Here is a 25471-nt window from a genome sequence, read left to right on the forward strand (position 1 = left end):
TATTCCAAGTTTATCGCAATGCAAGTCAAGCCGCATAGCGTATTTCAAAGTACAAATGTAAAAAGCAATCCTTTCTGTCGTCAAGAGGTTATTTAGATATCTATGGAGTTGTGTGTTTGTGTTTGGTTCTATTGTAGTTTGAAAAAACTTTGAAAATTATTGTCCGTGGAATGCGGTATTTTGATTAAAATCTTTATTTTATGTTAGCATAGCTGGTATCTAGCACAAGAGCTGCTTCCGCACAAAATACTTTGTATTTTAGGTTTATTTTGAGCATTTATTTAACTAACCTTAGGTCTCTAAGGCAGGAGTTCCCAAACAGTGCGCCGCGGCGCCCTGGTGCGCCGTGGAAAGGCAAGAGGGGCGCCGTAAGTCGATCCTCCATCATTATCCGAAACCACAAATACACAAAAAATAAAATTATAATATTAATTAGGTGAAGCACGTACATGATTAAATATTTGTTTATTATTATTTACCTGCATAACCTAACTATAATGATTAAAGGTATTTATTTATGTAGCTTTCTCTAATAGCTAGGTTGAGTAGGGCTCCGTGACAAAATATTGACGTGCAACTGCGCCGCAGGCTGAAAAAGATCGGGAACCCCTGCTCTAAGGTATTACACGCTGAATTTTATACGTATATGACATAAAGTGCCATACAAGTAATTTATTTTTATTTAAGTATTTTATTGTTGATGTTTTTGTTATATTTTACCAATTTTACCTACATTTTAAACAATTAATTTATGTTTTAAAGACCGCATTCCTTTTATTTAAGTCTTGTAAAATGTAGTGGGTACTTCTTCATAGAAATTCTAGGCTTGGTTGGAGCATAGATTTTGTACCTACTAGTAACTAGAGAAAGTAAGTGTTCGATTAGGCACTGCCTTTTCGTCGATTTTTTGAAATTTTTATTGTATACCCTGTATTAGAACGTATATCCTTCGCCTTCGAAAATTGAAAATGTTTTGTGTCCTCATATTTTATATTATTAGACATTTATTCGAAATATTATTAATTGATATAAAAATTGTGTAAAATTAAAATTATATTTCTATAATAAACGTGTGTATCCAACTGATATTTTTATTTTACAATCAGCGTTTCATTTATTAGTGAGATTGTGATTTTTTTAAGTTAAATCACTTAGGTCTTAGGTTTCAAGCGGGCGAGGTATAATTTCAACATATTTAGAACAAAAAAACAAATAAAATGTGTAACAACTGTACAAAACTTTATTTACATTATAATATTACAAGCTAAAATTAATTAAGTCTAAATTAATTGTGATTCGGATTGTTCAGTTCTCCTCGTATGTTCGTCTTCATCAACTGTAAACAAAAGTGTCATTTTAACATTTGTCGCCATTTGGAAAATTTTGCTAAAATACAGTGCTAATTATAAAAAATGTAATTGCAATAAAATTTAATATTTTTTGAAGCCCTTGCTACTGGGGATTGCAATACGACGTCATTTTCAATCCGGACCGGATTTGACCGGTTTGATGAAACTGAACCACAGACATAGATCATGATAGATACCGCATGTGTATGTACTTCGCGTGCCATATCGCGCTCCGAAACGACGAGCAATGCTCGTCTTCCGAAAGTCTGTTCTTTAGTCTGCTATCGAAATCGGATATAAAAGTTGGCCTAGATAATGGGCAATTTTCTTATCATCAGTACGCCACAGTAGCTATAAAAAAGTGGTACGCTTTATTAAGGGACGAAGGGTAAAAATTAAGGGACGAGCTAAATCTGTCTTGGGTCCCAAGACAGATTTAGCTCGTCCCTCGGGACGTGGCAACGAAATTAATCAGAAGAAAGGTAGAAGGAATAGGTATCCAATTTCCATACTTAACTGTAGTTAATGGCTAGTAAATATTTGACGATATAGAATATAGATCAATTTGTTGCTCATTTGTTTGATTAAAAGTATCTAACTCATGGGTCACCAACACAGATATGAGATAACCCCCACAGGGGGTTATCTGTGCTCACCAGTCACCAGTCACAGCGTGTATATTATAGTATAGTCGAATAAAAATTGCTCATTCCTTTTTTTCAACCGGTCGACGTGACGTCACAGTTTAGCTCAAATTAGGTATTTTTTTTCTATTAGTTTTTGAGACAAAACAAGTTCCTAGATTATTGCTTTCCATCAGGTAACCAGTTTGCTCGTTTGCCCCTTTATTATATAAAAAAATGTCTATTACCTCAACTTTCTGTTCGTACGAGAGCTCTGTCTTGGTGAGCACGTAGGAGAGCTTGGCCAGCGCCGCCTCCGCCGTCATGTCGAACGCCGGCACCACGCCGCACTCCACCAGCAGCTGAAACATACATACTTACTTGTTATTTCTACTTGTATAAAAACCGCCCAAGTGCGTGTCGTGCCACGCGCAATATAGGGTTCCTTAGTGCCGCTAGTTTTTTATATTTTTTTTATAGTCAATAAATAATAGTAATAATAATAATAAAATCTATGGCGCTTCACACCACGTCAGTCTGGCCCCGTGCCTTAGCACGGGGCCAGACTGACGTGGTGTACCTAAAGGACCTAGTACCTAAAGGACTTTGTGTTACAGGTACCAGACAACGGAAATATATTTAATACTTTTATACTATACATATATTTAAGATTTTTATTATATCATACACATATTTAATATACATCCAGACCCGGGAAAATTGAAACGTGTTTTACACTACTAACAAAATAATCTCAGTTCCGAATATATTTTTTTAGTTGAACGACTATTACTCAATAACTTATGAAGTCTTCTTAGCTGTGACAGTTGTCCTTTAAAATTCAGTAGGTATATTTTCTACTCCCGTGAATTTTTTCACATTTCCAGAAGCAGCCGTTTAGCTGATAGAAGGGGAGGGGGTGACATCGGACTCTAACAATTTTTTTAACTTTAAAACTTTATACCTATTTCACAAATGGATCCCGGGAATCGGAATCGGAAAGATCTTTGAATACTCATAATGTTTAAAAAAACCTATCCAACGACACCGCACACGGTGGGGTGGATGCGATAAAAAAAAAACACCCCATTGATGTGTAGGGGAGGTACGTACCGTAAAAAATGTTTTTTAAAGATTTTTATATAAGTACCATTTTGTTGGCATCATTAAGATATGCATTCATGACGAATTACAGCTTTGTAGGCCGTATAGTCTCTGAGCAAAACTGCGGACAGACAGACGGACGGACAGACCGAAACTATAAGGGTTCCTTGTTGACTACGGAACCCTAAAAAGAGAATAACGTTTAACTTAAATTAGCTCTCAAATGTCAAAACTGATTTGTTTTTTTTAATTATTGAAAGAAAAAAATTGATTGGAAAGGGTTGATGAGCATAGGTTTTATGGGGTAGGACCTGGCTCTTTTTGACGTAGATCTAGAAATTAATATATTGCTACTTCTTCACTCGCAAGTCGAAAGCCAATATACTGTCTAATCATAACATAATTTTACTGCCGCATTCAGAGATGAACATTAATCTTCTAAACTGAAATTAAAAATCTAAATTAAATGTAGTTAATTAAAAATAATTTTAACTTATGCCTCATACGTTATCTGTCAAACTTTTCATTAAATTGAAGGTAAATCATAATTAAATGTCACTGAGACCTGAGCGCGGTAGTTACTCATTTTGATTTAAATAACAATGTTTTGTAAATGGCAGCGATAGTGTATCAACAAAGTGTAATGTACTATCAGAGAAGTTGATTCCTATGCAAATCGGGGACCTAAGTAGTTTGGTTGCGTTACGTCAAACCCAGCTGACAGATCACAATTAATATTGAATTGACATATTCGACCACATAACGTTGGTCTGTCAATTGCATAGGAATCAACTTCCTCGATGGTACCTTGACGAAATTGTACGTTGTCTCGTTTTAAAAAGCTTTAAAAGCGTTTTAAACGCCAGTGGAGCGCCATTAGGTATAGCAATTATCATAAGTCAATGTACGGAATACGGATCTACGTGCTTTACTACCGTACTTTACCATTTTCTTAATAATAACTCCCACACCGGTTTCGGTGACGGTGGCCGGTTTCATTGAAACCAGGCCAGTTACGCAGGAGCAATTTTATAGTGCCCAAGTGTGTGCGCAGTACACAAGAGCACTCTCTGTTCCTTTACTCTCACAACCCAGTGGAACGGAAGACCGTGTTACACCCTATATTATTACGTTAGGGTAACTAGAATGAGTGTTCATAAATAAAATCCTTTGCTAACTGGATTACGTTTATTACACAAACGACCTCTCGGGTTGCTGCACCAAGCTTGCACCAAGCTGCACAATGTTAGCTGTTCACCACATGCATCGAACATCGCTATAATATAACGACACATGATCACATCGATATACAATATATTGTGTCCCCACAACCGACACGACTGGCGAGAGATCATGCGCAGGACCGACTTTTTACATGCCCATCCGACGCATGGATCATCTTACTTGTCAGACAATTAGGTGATCAGCCTGCATTGTCCTAATCAAACTTGGAAATAACAAGTTTCCAACGCGGGAATCGAACCCACGACCTCCGTGTCAAAAGCCGCGCTCTAAACCACTGGACCACGAAGGCGTTACGAAGGCATCATTTTCTTACCAATCCTGTCTCATAGATGGCCTTGCCGAGCACTGTGCCGTTTATGCACTGCGTCACGTTAACGACTAGTACTTTGTTCTTCACTGCTCTCTCTATCTCTTTGTATATCTCTTTCCGCTTGATAGGAATGTTACCGTTGCCGTATGTTTCTAATAATACACCTGGAAGAGAGAAAAAAGAATGTTAGGTTTTGGTTTATCCACCTTCACACCTTAGGATCTTTACGCCAACGACATAAAACAATGACATGATGGGAACCATGATGATCACACCTAGGAACATCATCATGTGTCATCATCACCACATCAAAATGTGTTGAATTGACATTTAACATTGATCGGCGATTCTGTAAAGAATAGATATAACGAAAAAGTGTTGGCTAAGGCCTATGCTATGGTAATACTTGGCCATGGGCGTACCGAGGGGGGGGGAGGGGGTTGGCTGCCCCCCCCCCCCCCCCTGGATCATGTTGACGTTCCTACTAAGTATATTATCTAGTACTTTTATCTATAAAAATTAAAAATTAATTTTTGCCATTTGTTTGCAATATCTGATATGATTTGCCCCCCCCCCTGGCCCAGAACCTGGGTGATTTGCCCCCCCCCCCCTGGCACCAGAACCTGGGTAATTTGCCCCCCCCCCCCCCCCTGGCCCAGAACCTGGGTACGCCCATGTACTTACACTACATCTGATCTATAGCTTAGGCGCTACTTAAAAAAAACAAATAAAAACAACGAAATCACTACCCTTTTGGCTTTACTAACTAAAATTACTCACCATCCATTCCATTGAACACAGCTCTAATAATCTCGGGTGTGATGGTGGGCGCGACTTTTAGTACGTACACCTTGTGCGAGAGTTGGTCATGGATCTGGCATACGTCGGGCACGGAGCCGGCCGGGTGGATGAGCATCTTGGGCTCGATGTCCAACGTCGTCCGCGCTTCCAACAGCGCCGGGAAGTTGGGGGAATCGAACGCTTGGATCCTGGTGTTTGACACTTTCTTCACCCTGGAATTGAGTAGGGGTTACCGGTTAAGTCACTTTAGAAGTTATGACGATTATTATTTTTGTCAGCGTATTTGGAATAATTTAAGAGGGCGACTAACCCCAAAAATTAAACATCATCCTTCTCTCTTCACACTCACGCCCGTCTTTCATATGCCAGGTGAAAAAGAACGACGCGGATTTATCGCCAAATTAGTTTTTTCTCCTTAACTCGATAAATATACTTACAACATTTTAAAAATCCGCTAGGTCGATCTCTCAATGATAGAATTTTATACAATGTGTTAAAATATTGACTTAGTTAAAGGCACGGTTATGGCAATAAATAAAAAATTCGTGAAAATTAGATGCATCTTTGTGATTTTTTTCTATCGAGAAAATTTTAAGATATCGTGTTTTTGCTCAGATCGAATTCTCGGAAATATAATGTAGTATCTAATTTTAGAAAATGAAACAATTCGGAACTTATTTTCAAGTATAAAAATGAATTATAAAATCGACACTTTAGGGTTAGTCGCCCGCCCCCTTAAAGTGGAAGATTCATTGCTTCAGCTTGAGTAAGATAGCGGAGACTCCAGAAAGGAATTAATGCAAAGAAAAGTAAGTACCTATTTATCCTTCTTTCAATAAATCAATCTATACATAATATAATTATACGTAATTTACGCTCAAAGACCGAAAACGCTGTCGCACAACGACAAACAGCCACAACGCAAATTTCGCGTCGGTCATGGCTGTTTCACTGTGACCACAACGCCTTGTAAGCTATTTTTCCGCTCACTGAGCGTTTTCGGTCTTTGAGCGTAACATATTTATATGTACTTACCCAATAGGTAGATTTCATTAGAATAGACACCGATCCTTAAATGGGATTCTAAACTTGATTGTATACCTGGTGCCCCTGAAGAGCTTGGCGCCGAAGAACACCGTAACCTCTGGTATGTGCAGCGTGGCGGCCACCAGCAGCGCGCAGAACAGGTTGTTGTTGCCGTCGCTGCGGGGCTGGAAGATCGGCACCTGCACATGTGGAACATTTGAATTGTTATCCTAATGTTTCTTATCTTCTCTTGTTGAGACTAGGGTATAGCAAAACTGTGAGTTGTGGCTTACCTGAGCACCAGTGAGCACGACGGTCTTGCCGACGGTCTCCAGCATGTAGGACAGAACCGACGCGCCGTACGCGGTCGTGTCGGTCCCGTGCAGCACCACGAACCCGTCGTAATCGTGGTAGAATCTCTGGAAAAAATGTGTTTTTCTAAGGGCTTAATTGATACTGCGGAACCCCTCATGGGCCAGTCCAACTCGCACTTGACCGTGTTTTTTTTATAACTTCGTTCCATCCGGGTGTCCCTTGACACCTCTCAAGTTTTGTGGTTTTATTTCATGTTGGCGTAATTTCATCATGCGAGATTTCATCATTCTAGTATCCGATTGAACGGTAAATTTAAGACAAAAAGATTAATTAACTTCCCGCCGGAGAACTTCAAATATAAATTTTACGTACGTACCTTGATATCTCTAGCCATTTTGAGCCAGTCGTCATTATTGAAGTCGGAGGAGTCCTTCAGCTCGTCGTACTCGTATATTTTGTACAACACCTTGATGTCTGTGTCTTTGCCGTCTGAAAACAGTTCATCTTTCAGTACCTCATTACACTGATAAGCAGCCGTGGATTTAGAAATAGGCCGTTATAGGCCACGGCCTAGGGGCGGTAGCGTCCTAGGAGGGCAGAGTCCATAAAGACCCTACAGATTACATACATGGGGGGCGGAAATAAAGTGACCTGCTCTCATAAAAATATAAATTCGGCACTGGTGATAAGTATATTTTAATATCTACAGTGTGTTAGTGTAAACAGCGTTATCCTTGAAACCATCAAATGAGCCCGTCAAACTGAACAACTTTTTCTATGAGAACAATGCTGGGAATTCAAAAAAAAATGCCGTCTTCATACCCATACGGATGCCCGGATCGGCAATTTGTATGGGTATGAAGACGGATTTGATGGTTATAACTTATGGTAATTCAAAGACAAAGACATGATGAAAACTGACAATGATCTTTAATTTCTTAGCTTTAGTCATTGCTGAGAAAAATCGATAACCAATCACCATTAATAAATTATACGCGCGTTGGTCATATTGTGACAGTTTATTGTTATGTGCAGTGTTCGTCAAATTTTTTTATAAATAAAATTGCGCTAAAATTTTAATTCAAAGTGAATAATTATTAGTAACTACTTATTATTATTATATAATTATAAGTGTTAAGATTCTGTTTAAAATATTATGTTATTACTATAAAATATAATTACTTGGAATCTTGTAGTTCAATTATTATGAATAAAGCGATAATAATAAATTGAAGACGTCAGTTGAAGAAGCAGGTAAGTAACAGTTAAATAAAGTCTTCCAAGTGCGAGTTACACTGCTCCTGCATGGGAATGGATTTGAGAAAGCAGATGTTTGGTACATTGTCTCAGTCCACAATCTCCACAATAGTTTTACTTAAGTATATTTATTGTATGCAATAGAATATTATAGATATTATAAAAAAATGTTAATTAGCGTATCTCACCGATAAACCTTGGTTTGGCGAGGTTTAAATGTATTAGTTTTTAAGTTTTTTTAAATAAATAAATGTTCCGTACCACTATAGAGCAAAAATAGGGTAAAAATTGTATATTTTGTATGGGTGTCCCCTTTAATTATTTAAGTTATTTTAATTTTACTGTTCATTTTTAAAGAATAAATACAATTGAGTATTGTGTAAATATTTTTCAAGTGTCTAAGTTTTGCCCTTATTGATATCGAGTAAAAATTAAATATATAATTATATTTTTTTTAGTCTTTGTTGTTATAGCGGCAACAGATATACACAGGCGGTTTTTAAGATACAGCCTGGAGACAGACAGACAGACGGACAGACAGACGGACAGACACCGAGGTCTTAGTAATAGGGTCCCGTTTTTACACCTTGGTTACGGAACCCTAAAAATCGCCGTTTTTTTGCATAAATGGAGGCTTTATGGCCGGAATTATGATTTGAAATAAAAAAACTGGTTTTTAAGTGTAGCTTATTATAGGTCTACCAGGATCTGATGGCAAAAAGTGAGAAAGTAAATTGACTCTAGCAATACCGGGGTAATTGGAATAGAACATTTTGATCCTTTTTTTCCTTATAGCGGCTGATTCTGTGTGTGAAACATGCAAATATAAAAATGTATCATGATCAAGGACATTTTTTAAAAATCTTCTGTCAAAATTTTCCATCAGATTCTGGTAGATGATAAGCAGGTAAGTTCCAAGGTTTGGTAAAATTATAAGGGAAAAATGAGTAATTGTTCGTATGTAATAAAATGTTAGTAATCTAGTTCTTCCACTCACGTCTTTAATAATTATAACTTATAACATTTTTTTGTAAATTTCCTTGTGAATACTTAGTAAACTGTAAATATGTACATTTTATGTACTTAGGTATATAACTTGTTATTGTTTGAATGCAAAAATAAGCTCAAGAAGTTTCTACTCAAAATTTTGTCAGAACTTCAGAAAATTATTTGTTATTTTTGGGATATGAGTAAACGGGCTCGAATTTACTTTTGGGCGATTTATATAAAACCAGAGTAAATGACGCTTGCCCTGTATTGCACAGTGCAATAAAGATATTTATTTTTATCTTCCTCCTCCCTAAATTACCAGTGCACATGACCGACCTCTACGTCTCCATATCAGATTCAGGGGTTCCCATTCTTGTGATTAAAAGGTAGCCCCCCTAGAACAGGTGCGTTGTCGGCTTTTCTAATGTTGCGAGTGTCCATGGACGACGGTAGTTGCTTTCCATCAGGTGACCAGTTTGCTCGTTTGCCCCTTTTTAGGGTTCTGTACTCAAAGGATAAAAACGGGACCCTATTACTAAGACTAAATATATAAAAATAAATATAGGTACTGTTGGCGACACGACAAACTCGGCGGGGCCGTGGTCGCCGGGTGGCAGAGCAGTGGACTGTATCTTGAAGGTGAAGGATGCCGGATGGAAGATTTCTGGAGAAGGAGGTGCAGGAGACGAGAAGGAAACACAGGAGTAAACTTGGTACTGCTTGGAGCGGAGTGTGGTGGAGCAGGGCTTACGCATGCATCTGCTTGGCTTGTCGGAAGTGAATGTGTATGCACCGAGAAAGTGCGTGTTTATATAGGAAATTTGTACCGTTAGAGCCCGTGGGGTTCTATCGGTTGTTGTCGAACGAATGCAGTCCGTTTATTGAAATATAACATTTTACACATAATATGACATCAAATGGGATTTTTATAAGCTAATACAATGGTAAACAAACATTCTTATAAGATAAATAAACAATAAAATGTGTAAAACAAAGCCATGTAAAAAAGAGACAACAATAGTTCGAGTGCAACTATGCAAGAAAGATACAGCAATAACAATTGTGTGAAACACACTACATTCCCGTGCGAAAGGGACAGCAATATTATAAAAATGAGACACAAGATAAACATTTTCCAATAGGAATTACTAATATGAAATCTTAAATCTAAGTGTAAACAAAAGAGGGAATAAAACTAAGCTATTATTTACAGGTACAGAAATGGAGGCACCCATACAAAAAACACATTTTTTTGCCTACTTTCGCTCTATAACGGTACAGGATCCTCGTGCGCGAGTCCGACTCACACTTGGCAGATTTTTTTATAAAAAATAAATAACATACCAGGTAGCGCGACGTACTCCTCCATGTCTGTGCCGTGGAGGTTCTGTTTCCAGTACTCATTGTCGTGTAGCTGCGGCAGCTTCCGGATCACACGGTGCTCTATGTCCTTCTGTGGTACCAACACTGAAAAATAAAATGGGCAATATAATTTAATAAATGAACCAGTAGCCGAATATAATGATGGTGATTATAGTTATTATATAAATTGGTTATAATATGAGAAAAAGAATTTAATTAGGTAATCGTTTTAAATTAAGGCCCTTCCCCTACGGAGACTCCATAATTTACCGTATTTAGAGCCTTATAAACTCATAATTTAATATACAGTAGTAATAAAATTATACAGCAATCATCTTCAGTATATCAAAATTCCTTTCCCAGTTTTAAATTTGTTTATTATACTCATGAATCATGATATTATTAGCTTCCAAAGTAATAAAATTGAAGCATACATTCAGCATCTCCCTAGTCCCTGGTATTTACAAATTACGTTTATTTGAAACACACGACAATAGATAGACAATTATTTCATTAACTACATTTTTTTTAATTTTTTTTAGATCTATTTTGAACTAAGATAAGTAAAAATAGGATTTTTGTGCGATCTCGGCAACGCGTCTTAAATGTATGGTCAAGGTCGTTTGCTCGGGGGATTAAGATTAAGTTAATCTTTGGATATTAATAATATGAACAATTGCTAATTGAGGTGGTACAATATACTAGGACACTAAGTACTAGCAGGAATATGTATTTAACTATTTAGCACTTATTATTTTTATTCAATTACGTTTTTTTTTAATATGCTTTATCTTAATAATTAACATAAAATCAGGTACTTACTAGATACATTTAAACAATCAATGTCCAATGATCTTTAATAAAAATACCATAATTTGTCATTTAACACAATTTATCAAAATATTTAAAAGATAAGGAAAATAAACGTATCAATAGAATTTAATAACAGACAGACGGACAGACGGACAGACCCTACGAAACCCTAAAAGCACCTCCGGAATGTCTAGAAAGCAAAGGACAGAACACTAAGTTGCAGAAAACGTCAGAAAAGCCACATTCATTTGGCGCGATTTATTATACTTAGTTTGTTTACTTAATAATCTGATGTAATGTAGAGTTCGATTCTATAAGACGATCATAAATACCACGACAATAAAGCTTATAATCGCAAAACAAATACTCATGAAAGTGAACAAAAATGTACCTCCTTTTTCATTCTTCAGCATCCCAAAGGTACCACCGGTGTAGATGACCAGTATTCTTTTAACTGTCACCATTTTGACGTGAGACTAGAACGAGACTGGGAGAAAAATTGACAGTACCTAATCAAGATTGTGATATCTATAATTGTGTACACTAATAGTAGGGGAGGGGAAGGTGCTAAGTATTCGAGCGTCATGGAAACCTAGTAGGTTTTTTAAACTAGAATAATAGGATCGTTTTTTATTTTAGCGGTGGGTTCAGAAACTGCAGCCATTTTAAATTTTTGAAAAATAAAATATATTCAGAAAATTGCTTATTTAGGTAAATTATAAATATATTTAAGACAACAAGGACTAAATCATTAAGTTTAGTGAAATTTTTTATATTTTAAAATATAGGCTTATATAACCTTTGAATCGTCTGACAGATCCGATGACATTTCAATATTTTTTTAACCCACCACGTGGGAAATCTGATTTCTATACCATGATAACAAGACACATGTCGGAACTCGGAAGCCTATACCAGAGTAGACAGAATGATAGAGTATGCCGACTTAGAACTGATGTTGAAATTTTTAAATTTGACGTATTATGACGAAAATCGTCGCTAGGGTTGTTAACTTATTACCTACGAATTTAAAAATATGACATATTCGATGGACGTGTTCCTCTTTGGTCGTATTGTTGTTTGTGTTTTGGCATATGCGATTAAAATTGTCAGAATCCAATTTTGAAATCTTTATTTTAAATATTTAAAAATAAATTGTATCAGCCAGCGCGAGACACATTCCGTTCATAATCCTAGTGAAACCCGACGAATTTGACAGATATTGAAACCTGTCCGTTTCTTTGCAGTCGAACTACTGGTCGTTATGTCTATTGTGCTAGGGTTGTTAACTTGTGGTACCTACAAATTTAAAAATATGACATATTCGATGGACGTATTCCTCTTTGGTCGTAGTGTTGTTTGTCTTTTGGCACATGTGATTAAAATTGTCAGAATCCAATTTTGAAATCTTTATTTTAAATATTTCAAAAAAAATTATAGCAGCCAGCGCCAGACACATTCCGTTCATAATCCTAGTGAAGCCCGACGAATTTGACAGATATTGAAACACGTCCGTCTCTTTGCAGTCGAACTACTGGTAGTTATGTCTATTGTACCTATACAAGCTTAATCTGACACGCTCGTCTGTCCCGTCCCGAAATCCCCTCTTCTCCTCCCCAACTATAACGACACTTCACAGACAATATTATAACCTATATCTCAGCCTGGTACAGTGTGCAGATCGTGTGGAATATTAAATTTGTGGAGTCACTATTAACTATTATTTCCAGTAATCTTATAATCATGAGGAAAAATTCCGAATCATTGTTTTTGCACTAGAATTTAAGTTTTAGTTATTTGAAATCGTTGCATAATAACGTTAACGTTCGTGTGAAATATATAAACATAGTTGCTGATAACGGTTTTAAATGTTACGTAGGTATCTCTCTTTAAGATATTTGAAAAAAAATGAGAATGATCATATTATTTTAATCTACTTATCTTAAATAGTTACTCGTGCAGATTTCTCTTGTTGATACTATAAACTCGTCCATCCTTAAAATTATATTCATATTAAGTACATAAAAATATTTACCTACTTAAAGTACTTACTTAATTTTTTAAATTTGTACAGAGTTTGTACAGTTTTAAATCCTTATTTACGGAATTCAAATTCAAGACTAATCAGTATTTTTTCATTCTTCGTAAAATAGGTAGAGTAGGAACCTATTTAAGAAAGAATGAATATAAACAGTACTTTTTTCACTTGATCTTTATTTTTACACTAGACGTTTCACGCGGCTTCGCCCGCGTAAATTAGATATTTCACAGACATGTTAGTCCACAAAAATTCCCCCCTCCCCTTTCAAATAATTTCCCCCGTTTTCTCCACATTTCCTCTATTTCTTCGCTACTATTAGTCTTTAGCGTGATAATGTATAGCCTATAGCCTTTCTCGACAAATGGGCTATCTAACACTGAAAGAATTTTTCAAATCGGACCAGTAGTTCCTGAGATTAGCACATTCAAACAAACAAACAAACTCTTCCGCTCTATAATAAGACGTAAAGAAGGGAAAATCCCCCGCCAAGCTTGTACTATCAGTATAATATTATTTACAAATACAGTAGTTAATATACCTAAGTAATTACCTAATCTTGCTCGGTACCAAGATACTTTTTCCCTGTAGAACAATGTCATTTCTAGAAACAATTTGTTATGCATAACGGCATTATAGCCTAAAAAGCAAGTTTTACTTATTTTTATGGTTTCAGGATTAAAGAGCCTATTGTGAGAGGACTATATCTTTAAAATATATACTTAAAGGTAGCCTTTCGAATCGAGCGCCTATACTCTTAAGAGGAGTCCACACCGCCGTTTTTCCATACAAACGTTGTCCCCTGTTTCCTCCCTGGATAATGCCGGTAGAGTTATGATTTTTTTTTCCTGAATATCTATGGCCACTATTAGCATATGTCCCTATGTTTTCTTTTTTTTTTCATAATTTTAGTATTAAAAAAGATAAGAACGTCCAAAAACCCAAAAAAATGGCCAGATTTTCCTCTATGTTCAAACATATTCATATCAGATATTACTACGATGCACATCGTCTACGTATATAGGAAAAGAACAAGTTGCATCATTGTCACCGATAAACGTAAGAAAGGTCAATAAGTGATATCAATTCTGAATGCTGATACTACACGCTTCTGAATGTCGTGAATTTTTAACAGACTTCCAAAAAGGAGGAGGTTATATTATGTTCGTCTGTTCATATACATTTTTTGTATGTTCAACGATATCTTCGCCGTTTGAGGACCGATTTTCAAGATTTTTTCGCTATTGTATAGGGTATAAATCCGAATTTGGTACCATGTTCATAAAAGAGGCGACTTGATGATGGGATCCAAAAGTGATTTTGCATATATACTGAAGTATTCCAAGTAAATCTTATCAAAAAGTTAGATTTTGCACCAAGATAATATACCATGGTTCGAAAATCGAAGGTGGTGAACACACCTCCGGCCTCCTTATAGATATACGTGTTTGGGGGTTTCGACGTTGTTTTAAGAATTGAAGGCATATGTTATGGTACATTTTAGATTAATCATCACCATCGTCACTACCCTTACATCTTGCAACATCACATTATGGCTCTATTATTAGTATTATTAGTGTTTTTATACTTTTTTACATCGAGAGTCGAGACAGACGTCTTTGATCATTAACAATTGTCAGTTTTTTTTCTGACAATTGTCAGTTTTTTGTTTTCTGACAATTGTCAGTTTTTTTTCTGACAATTGTCACTTTTTTTTTCATGTTTTGTTTGGCACATAGTATTTAAAATATATTTTACATTAATCATCTTTATTTTTATTCTCATTTTTTAAATGTTTACTATATTAATTTAGTATGCTTTTTGTTTGTATTTGTACTATCATAACTTTATCATTGTGATGTCACATCTTGGTCCCAGCAGAATATCAGTGCAGCAGTCTTGCTGCTAACGCTGAGCTGGGTCCATCTTTGGCATCACACAATATAATGTTAATTTAATTATACTTTGTCCTTGTTCTTGCGTCTGTTTGTAAATATTGTGTTGTGTGATGAGCAAAATAAATGTTTCTTATTATTATTATCATTATTCCGCTGTTTGTGGATCGATTTCAAAAATGATTTTGTTGTTGTATAGAAAATAATCCGAATTTGGTACAATAATTACGAAGGTGATGATCTGATAATGGGATCTACAGGGTGTAAACGGATGGGAACTCGTATCGCTGGGGCGCATACCCATACAAAAGTGAAAAAAAAGTTTGCTCTTTCAGCGCTGCAACTTTCACAGTGAACCCTCTACAAGGAACACATACACACCCTAAAGTATTATCACTTAGTTTTGTTACACCCTGTATAAGCAATCGAGGGATATTCTTAAAATTAAAAAAAAACCACACATGGTGGTTTCTAGTAACTCAAGCTTATTATGTTACAAATAAGTGAAATTTCATACGAAGGTGTCTCTGGATAATTAAAAAAAAACTCTTTATTGCACACCAAAATACATACACAATATGAATTATAAATTAATAAATATTATAACCTATTGATGTACAAAAGGCGAACTTATTGCTACTAAGCAATCTCTACCAGATGGTAAAGATTGCTTAGTAGCAAATCTATCTATCTGGATCTAAAGGCACTGAACAGAACTTCTGAACCTATAAACATAAATGTTTGAAAATTTCAGCATCGCTTAGATAACTGCAAGCATTTACCACAATTTCGCTTACATATAAATTATAATGTTAATATAACTTTCGTTGTATTCGCATAAAGCCGTGTAGATAATTAAAAAGAGTAAAATTATTAGTTACTTTTTAACAAAAAATTGAACCCGACTTCCAAGGTAAAAACGATATTCTTAAAATAATCTAAAAAGTGTGAAATAATTAAGTATTATTCTTCATTAGTGCCTTTTTTAAAATTCGATTAAATCACAAATACTTCTGCATCCAATTTTAATTCTTTTGAAGGCTAACAGTCAGGGAGCCCTAGAACAATTTTTTTTTATTACTAACAAGCAAATTTTTGTGAGTAGCTTCATTTTGATAGGACAAACAACTTTTTTATCTGCGAAAAATCTTGAAAGTGGGAGCTAACAGAGATAGAAAGGATTTCATACTTTGATTTGACGGTCCTAAAATATGGATTGGTCTATTTGTAGGACAATGTTACTCTTAAATTATATAGCTATTGACCTACCAATATACAAAAAATCTGCTGGTTAGGGTTCCGTTTTAGGGTACCGTAGTCAACCAAGTTTGGTTGATTACAGAACCCTAAACCTAAACCAGTACCTAGCAAAATCACAATTTTGGAAAATAAAATAATCCGGCCAGTAAATTATACTTGTCTTGTTTATTCGGAATTACTTTATAATTTCATTATTTATTTAATTTTAAAGAAGTTATCGTTTCTTGTTTAAGTATCTACAATTCTTTACAGTAATTTAGCCCCTACTATAATATTAGGGGCTAAATCATTCTAGCGAAGAGATAATAATTATCTCTTCGCTAGAATGTGATAACACCGGACTGATTATACTGTTATTGTAGAGAAAAATTGATAAGTAAAAATAATTAAAGAACAATTGAAACAAATAGTAGGTACGTTTAATTTTAGTCCCTAATTGTTAATAAAACCGGCCAAGTGCGTGTCAGGCCACCCGCAATATAGAGTTCCGTAGTACCGCTATTTTTTTATATTTTTTTAATGGTCTGCATAGTGGAATGTACATTTATAACGCGTTTTACACTACTAACAACATAATCTCATCACTGGACCCTAACGATTTTTTCCACTTTAAAACTTCATATTTCATAAATGGATTCCTAAATCGGAAAATGATCCTTGAATACTCGTAATATAAAAATAACTATCCAACGATACCCCACATGGGTGGACGCAAAAAAAAAATCATCCCCGCTTGATGTCTAGGGGAGGTACCTACCTTAAAAAAAAATTTTTAAGATATTATATATACCATTTTTCAGCATCATTAATATGTGCATTCATGCCGAATTATAGCTTTTTAGGTCCTATAGGACCTACAAAGCTGTAAAGACAGACGGATAGACCGAAACTATAAGGGTTCCTTGTTGATTACGGAACCCTAAAAATGGCGCCCTCTTATAGTAATCCTAAAAGCAATGAATTTAAAAAATTGCGTCCTGGATTAAGGACATAGGATAGTTTTGTCATATTAACAGTTCTTTCTCGATAAACGAAGTTGCGGGCAATATTGTGTCACAATATAACGCGCCTGATAGCAAGTTTTATTTGTTAGCGGTGACTGATAAGCAGCTCTGTCTGGTTTCAGGTCTAGTCATAAGTTTAGCGTTGCGGGGTCTAGTGTTTGCTTTCATACGAATTGTATTTTGTGACAAGATTGTGTTGTTCTAGCGTATGTAAGTAATTAATTTTATTTTAAGGACGCTATCACAAAAATTATTACAAAAATTAGCAGGTCAGTACGAATATCGACGTTAAAGGACATAAAAATAACATTCAATATCAGCGCGCCTTGTACAGTGGCGGTTACGACGCTCGTCGCGTTCTTGTAATGAAAAATGAAAATGTATGAAGAAATTTGAAAGCGTTTCTTAATGTTATTTATTTTTATATAAAAATAAATAACATTAAGATTTAGCTATTCGTACAGAGGACTAAATAAGCAACAATTTTTTTGTATATTTATTTTCCTTAGTTCAGTGTAGGTATTTAGCTATAATGGTACCTAATCAAACTACATTTTTTTAATTTTTTCCGATTATTGTGATGGTTAAAACGTATTTATGTGAAAATTCTGCATGCGGCTATAAAATTTTTATGGTGTAGACGTGGAGATGAATATATTATCTTTCATTTTTAACCAAAATATCCTCGCAGTGTGACTCCTAATTCTTTAAAATGGTACCTGAAAATCGCTGATATTTGTGAAAAAATGTGATAGCGTCCTTAAATAGAAGTTATTAAATATTTTTTAAATTGCCAAGAAGTTAACGGGGAATTTTGAACCACCGCAATTTGTGAGTACGAATAATTTATACCACATCCATACTTCCATACTTAATATTATAACTGCGAAAGTGTGTCTGTCTGTTACCTCTTCACGATCAAAGCGCCGAACCAATTTTGCTGAAATTTGTTGTGGATATACTTTGAGTCCCGGGAGAAGACATAGGAATTAGGATACTTTTTATCCCCATTGGTGTACCATCCCACATAGAACTAGTTTTGAGTAATTATCAACTACTGTATTGTAATTGTATGGGTTAATAATTTATTAATGAGTCTTAGATAATTAATAGCAATGTTGGCCCAATACGACTTGATAGGGTTAGGTTAGATGGATAGTAGAATAAGGCGGGAGCGTAGCGCGAATCTGACTCGCTCTTTGCTGATTGTTTATTATTATTGTTTATAAACTTAGTTACCATTCAGTGTGCCAAAGTTAAGTCCATGTTAAGTTAGCACTTGATGATTTTTATGTGTTCTTAATTATATGAACATAACAGATTAAATTGGGTTTTATTTAGAAAAATGATGTTTCTAAAAGTAATTTAGCTGATGGTTTTCCTTTAAAAAGTTGTAGTATGTTTGTTGAACTATGGAATTGTTAGATATACTATTTTAATAATAGTTATTCTTTCAGTAAAACAGTTTTGCAAATAACTTTAAATAGTATGCTTAATTCGCATTATTTAGGGTTCATAATTAGTGTGCTAGTCAGTATTTTTGGTGAAACTTTAAAATATTTTGATCGAAAAAAGGGAATATACAGATATTGATTTAAATACATGCCTTATTAAATTACTAATCTAATTGCAAAGTAATTAGAATATATTTAGCCTAAATACATTTTAATCAACTTACGGGTAATTTCAGGTCCACAATAATTACTTCATCAATCTGATTAATTTGTAATCTGATTAACAACTACAGTCTACAACGTATTTGTGATTCTGTAATATCTTATCAAATTACTTTTTGCTCAAATCTGCACGTGATAAACTAATTTCTACGTTAACTAATTTTAATTAAAATCGGTTCAGCGGCTTACACGCAAATTAATTATTGCGTGAAAACCATACATTTTCCATTATAAAAATTATCCTATGTCCTTCTTGAAGACCTAACGTAATATATGTATGCAAGGGCGACGCCAAGGGGGGGGCAGGGAGGGGCAGCTGCCCCCCCAGCCCCCCCCCCCCCCCCCCCAGACAACGATCATAGATATAAGGCTCGTAGAACAAGTGAAAAGCTTCATGTTCTGTCGACTTTACCTACAATTCATACCTACAACCTACCCCAAGATTGATGGGGAGCAGGGGTGAGGGGGGAGTGGGGAGGAGGGGTAACCCCCCCCCGTACAAAATCCACACTGAGAAACCCCCCAGTTTTGGAGCTACTCGCCTATGAAATTTTCGGAATTCTGAGGCGTGTTTTGTGACGGTCGCCGGCTGCTGCCGCAGCACAGTCACAGACCACAGTTTTAACCTAACGCACTTTTGGACTTTCTGGATTGTGTTTGTTTTTTGCCCCCCGCGCCCCCCTTTTGTTTGATGACGGTCGCCGGGTGCTGCCGCAGCACGCTCGCTGCGCTCGCTCGGCTCCCTCTGTGTTGTGACTTGTGGTCTAAGTTCTAACCTAACCTAAACAACTTTTGGACTTTCTGGATTATGTTTGTTTTTGTTTTGGCGGGGGGCTGTGCCTCCCGAACCCTCCTTTTGGGGCAAAAAATTGCGGTAGGTTTCTGAACCTTAGCCAAAGTCAACTTGCCCCCCCCTGCGCCATCGGCTGGCGACGCCCTTGTATGTATGCACTAAGTATCATCGATATCATAAGCCAAAGTCATACATTTAACCGTACATTTTCCGGGACAAAAAGTATATAATGTAATTTTAAGTGATTCAAAGTATCTGCATACAAAATTTTATCAAAATCGGTGCGCAAATCATTTTAGAAACGTACTATATAAATTCTAAATACAAAACCTCAATTAGAGGAATAAGCAATAACTATTTTTCGGGTTCCGTAGTCAAATGGCAAAAAACAGAACCCTCAAAGATTCGTCATATTTGTCTGTCTGTGTGTCTGTCTGTCCGTCCGTATGTCACAGCCACTTTTCTCCGAAACTACAAGAGCCATACTATTGAAACTTGGTAATTAGATGTAATATGTGAACCGCATTAAGAATTTGATACAAACATCGAAAAATTATTAAACATTTTAGGGGTCCCCATAGGTACAACTGAAACAAAAAAAATCATCTAACCTATACGTGTGGGGTATCTATTATGGATAGGTCTTCAAAATCATATTGAGGTTTCTAATATAATTTTTTTCTAACCTGAATGGTTTGCGAGAGAGACTCTTCCAAAGTGGCAAAATGTGTGTCCCCCGCCCCTCTAGCTTCTAGGGGCCTTCTTAAGTAGGGACATGATAGAATCTTTTAATTTCAAAAAAATATATATGATGTACATTACTATAAAAACTACCAACGAAAATTGGTTTGAACGAGATCTAGCAAGTAGTTTTTTTATACGTCATAAATGGTAAACCTTATAAAAAACATTTTTTTTCATCTAACCTATTCGTGTGGGGTATCTGTGGATAGGTCTTCAAAAATCATATTAAAGTTTCTAATATATTTTTTTTCTAAACTGAATAGTTTGCGAGAGGCTCTTCCAAAGTGGTAAAATGTGTGCCTCTAACTTCTAAAGCAGTGGCATGATAAGCCTAAAAAAATATATGATGTACATTACTATAAAAACTACCAACGAAAATTGGTTTAAACGAGATCGTCATAAATGGTAAACCTTAAATTAACTTTCATTAAATGAACTGAAACATAAAAATAAATCAAAAATCTTTTAATTTCATAAAAATAAAACTTATTGCTGCTGCGGAACCCTTAATGGGCGAGTCCAACTCGCACTTGGCCGGTTTTTGTTCTCTAGAATATGCTACAGTGGGTTTTCAAAAAAATGAATTTCACTGTCGTAAACTCAGAACAGGAAAATAAAGAGAAGTGTTATGTAGCGCCGTTTATATGGAAACCTATGTCGCCGACTTCAATGACACTATATTGTCAGCATAGTGTCAACGGTACACGGTCTAGTGATGTCCGGTCTATCTACGGTGTCGATTAATTATTACCTATTACGACGATATGGATGTATTTTGGTAGGTATTTAAATACTATTAAGAAAATGAAAGTAATAAATAATTAATATTACAGTCTAACAAAAACAACTTAAAGGCCGAAAGGCGTTGAAATCATCCATGATCACGAAAAACTTTTACTATGGGACCAACTCAATTCGGAAAAATAATCAGCTGTTTGGCAAAATCGTAACTAGGCAATAGATAAACATTCATAATATTATAACCAGATGTTAAGTTGGAAAAAGACAAATATAGCTGCGAAAACCGCATTCAAATCGGATCAGTAGTTTTCGTGTGATGCTGGAACAAACATACAGACAGACAGACAGACAAAAAACTAGCCACAGTTTTGACTTCTATAGCGATGTAGTAACATTACACAACACGCTTATTATTTTTTGAATATCTTTAAGAAGGAAAAAAAGGGATCCTATTCCTAAGACTTCGATGTCTTATTGTCTGTCTCGGCTGTATATCTCAATAACCGCTACACTTCTGAAATTTTTACAGATTGTGTATGTCTGTTACCGCTATAATAACAGATACTAAAACAAATTAAATTAAATATTTAAGGGGGGCTCCCACACAACAAACGTGATTTTTTTTGCTATTTTTTGCTCGATATCAATAATGGCAACAGGTACTAGGTAGGCACTTGAAAAGTACAAAATACGCCATTGTATTTATATACTTTAATAATTAATAAGGATTCGTACAACACATTATTTGCCTAATTTTGCTCTATTATGATAAGGAACCTTTCATGCGCGAGACCAACTCGCACTTGACCGTTTTTTTTCATACATTTCTCTTTGAATTTTGCGTCTATGGGGAAACTGAAATAGGACTAAAAGCGATGAAGGTAATACAAATCATTCTTCAAAGATACACTAATTATTGTAAATTATTATATGAGTAAGCATTAAGCACCAATTCTTTCGACTATAAAATAAGACTTCCGCATATTTATAATAAATTTAGACCTTCCGCGCGGCTTCACCCCCGTAAATTAGGAATATCAAAGACAAATTAGCCCACAAAATAGCCTATGATCCTTCATGTGGTCTACTTTTTATTTATACCAAACAACATAAAAATTGCTGGATGGTGCGTGAGATAAGCCCTTTCAAATAATTTTCCCCGTTTTTTCCAAATTTTCCTGTTTCTTGGCTATGAGCTATCTAAATCTGAAAGAATACTTCAAAATTTTAAATCAAATTAGTAGTTCCTAAGATTAGCGCGTTCTAACAAACAAACTCTTTAGCTTTATAATATTAGTGTAGATAATAACGCAACCGCATAAAAAATGTCGATAAAAATATCGATACCAAAATCTGCATTACACCACATCACTAGTGCCTTAGTTTGATAGTTCACGGAACATTTTTCGTGAAGAATATTTTTCGTGAAGAATAATTGATTTTTAAATTAAAAAGTCGTATAAATTACAGTTGGCTGTGATAGGTGATCCCGCTATTTTTGAAATTCACAGTATCGCTGCAATTTTTGTAGGTAATTATATAGCACAAGTCAGCATTTTGTTCACAATTTACGGCGTAGTGAAAACGTGTAAGCCGTGGAGTGATTGACATACGACTGACAATTTGTGCCCATATGGGCAGGATTTGGCGACATGTGACACGCTGTATAACATATCTCTTACTTCTAAAATCTGTGGTCGTAAACCAGTTCTAAAGAATAAAACTGCATTATTACGAGTAACTCAAAACCCGTTTTTTTGTTGAATAGAACACCAATGCTAAACAGCAGCCAATTATATAAATACTTTATAAATCAATGCCGAAGCTTTCATAGACTATTCGATGTAAACAAAGAAACTAGGTTTTTTATAATAAATTTAGTTTATTTTTGTTTCCTAGTGGCTTAGTTTTGACTATCAATTGGCTCAATATACAAAACATAACCAGATCAAAAACATCATATTCAAGGTCTCCGGGTTCATGGAGTCTCTACCTCCAACCCCGATACTGGGGTTCAACCCGGACACCCTGCGAGATGTGCGGAGACAGTTCGACCTGGATGACGTCGCCAAGATACACGAGAGCGTCGACCTCATCGAGGCCTGGCTCCAGAAACAGGATTACCATGTTAAAAAGGATTATGGTGAGTACTTATCGGTTATTATATTCTTAGCCAGGACTTTCCTATACATCCCTTACTTAAAAGGTGCATACGCCTATAATAATTTCTTACTTTTTTTCTTCAGATAGAAAACATTTGGAGCGTGCGATAATATTCAATAAGGGTTCCGTGGAAAAGGCCAAAAGCAAAATAGACAACATCTGCAGATTCAGAGCCCTGCATCCCAAATATTTTGGGCCAATCACAAGAGAGCAAAGATTATTATACCCTGGCATGTAAGTTTAACAGTTATTAGCAAGTTTCTGTCAAGTATTGTCAACTAATATTTTTATCATATTATGAGTTAATATTTTAAATGAATAAACCGGCCAAGTGCGTGTCGGGCCACGCGCAATATAGGGTTTCGTAGTACCGCTAGTTTTTGAAATTTTTTGTATGGTCAATGAATGCACATTTATAACGTGTTTTACGCTACTTACAACATCATCTCAGTTACATTCGAAGGAATTTGAAGGAATTTATACTTCGCCGAATACATTTTTTTTAGTTGATCGACTATTACTCAATAACTTATGAAGTCTTCTTAGCCGTGATAGTTTTCCTTTTAAATTCAGCATATTTTCTACTCCCGTGAATTTTTTTCACATTTCCAGAAGCCACCGTTTAGCTGGTAGAAGGGGGGACACTGGACTCAAACAATTTTTTCCACTTTAAAACTTAATATTTCACAAACGGATTCCTAAATCGGAAAATGATCTATGAATACTTATAATATTTTTAAAAAACCTATCCAACGACACCCCACACTATGGGGTGGGCGCGAAAAAAAATTCAATCCCGCTTGATGTGTAGGGGAGGGGAGGTACTTACCATATAAAAAAAATTAAGATTTTATGTACCATTTTGTCGGCATCATTAATATTTTGTATATTCATGCCAAATTACAACATTGTAAGTCCTATAGTCTCTGAGCAAATCCGCGGACAGACAGACTGACGGACAGCCGGATGGACAGACCGGAACTATAAGGGTTCCTTGTTGACTACGGAACCCTAAAAAGTGTGTAACATGTATGTCTGTTACCGGTTCACGTTCCAATCGCTGGATTGATTTTGCTGAAAGTATGGAGATACTTTTAAGTCCCTGGAAAGTAGAAAGGACTAAGGATACTTTTTATCCCGGTAAAATGTACGGTTCACGCGCGATAAACGAATTTTAGCGCAACGGATTTGTATTGTATCATCCAGTGGCGGATTTACCAATAGGCTAAGTAGGCTGGAGCCTAGGGCGAAAGATTTAGAGGGGCGGCAAATTTAGCCCCATTTTTTTATCTTTCATGGCGGCTCTCGACATAGGCGAACGCGTTGGCCAACGCGTCTGCAGACGCGTTGGCCCAATGTGTAGAACGGGCGTTCGCGCGTTGGCCGTAGGTATTTAGACGTTGGCCAACGCGCGAACGCCCGTTCTACACATTGGGCCAACGCGTCTGCAGACGCGTTGGCCAACGCGTTCGCCTATGTCGAGAGCCGCCATCAGAAATAAAAAATCCCACTGAAACATTTCTTGTAAAATATTGCCGAGGCGACCACATATCAGGTTTACGGTTTACCCTGTGAAAAAGATGTGAGATCTCATGTAGAGCCAAGCTTCTGTATCTACACGGCCTAACTCTACGGACCCTAACTTAAACAAATTCTACATACTAGTAAATATATGTATGGCTTGGCCGTTTCGCTACCGCACAGGGTTGAAACCTTGTGTGGTGGTCTCAGCAAAATTTTTCAAAAAATGTTTTTGGTGAGATATAATTGTGGACTAAACTAACGTAATGAATTTCAAAGGTCAGCTATAGGGGTGGCAAAAATTGAATAGCCTACAGGCGGCAAATTTGTAAATCCGCCACTGGTATCATCTAGTACATCTATTGTATCATCTAGTCCAGGGGTCACCAAATGGCGGACCGCAATCCGCATCCGGACCGCCGCGCCGCGCCGCGCCGACCC

General features: G+C 36.0%; 2 protein-coding genes across 3 annotated transcripts in view; one reads left to right on the forward strand and one right to left on the reverse strand.

Annotated features, from left to right (window-relative positions):
- Positions 1-1218: 1218 nt before the first annotated feature.
- On the reverse strand, positions 1219-11736 carry LOC121727756 (L-asparaginase-like). The gene is made up of 9 exons (XM_042115741.1): positions 11587-11736; positions 10365-10487; positions 7150-7262; positions 6752-6877; positions 6534-6658; positions 5412-5644; positions 4635-4795; positions 2221-2334; positions 1219-1336 (listed from the first exon to the last, which is right to left on the reverse strand). Exons 1-9 carry the CDS (start codon positions 11657-11659, stop codon positions 1286-1288), a joined length of 1119 nt encoding a protein of 372 aa, XP_041971675.1. The 5' UTR covers positions 11660-11736; the 3' UTR covers positions 1219-1285.
- A 5791-nt stretch (positions 11737-17527) lies between these two features.
- LOC121727757 overlaps positions 17528-25471 on the forward strand; it is a 47389-nt gene continuing 39445 nt past the window's right edge. For both annotated transcript variants that reach the window (XM_042115743.1, XM_042115742.1), the window contains exons 1-3: positions 17528-17602; positions 23315-23489; positions 23593-23743. In XM_042115743.1, the coding sequence (XP_041971677.1) occupies positions 23327-23489; positions 23593-23743 (314 nt within the window). In that variant the 5' untranslated portion in view covers positions 17528-17602; positions 23315-23326. The remainder of the gene's footprint in view (positions 17603-23314; positions 23490-23592; positions 23744-25471) is intronic.

Source organism: Aricia agestis, chromosome 6 (assembly GCF_905147365.1).
Source record: "Aricia agestis chromosome 6, ilAriAges1.1, whole genome shotgun sequence".
Taxonomy (NCBI): domain Eukaryota; kingdom Metazoa; phylum Arthropoda; class Insecta; order Lepidoptera; family Lycaenidae; genus Aricia; species Aricia agestis.

Coding starts and splice junctions, on each gene's coding strand:
- LOC121727756 (XM_042115741.1), bottom strand. CDS start 11,659: ATGGTGACAGTTAAAAGAATACTGGTCATCTACACCGGTGGTACCTTT. Junction 10,488..11,586: donor GCTGAAGAATGAAAAAGGAG/GTACATTTTTGT, acceptor TTTATTTTTCAG/TGTTGGTACCACAGAAGGAC. Junction 1,337..2,220: donor CGTACGAACAGAAAGTTGAG/GTAATAGACATT, acceptor TTTTGTTTACAG/TTGATGAAGACGAACATACG.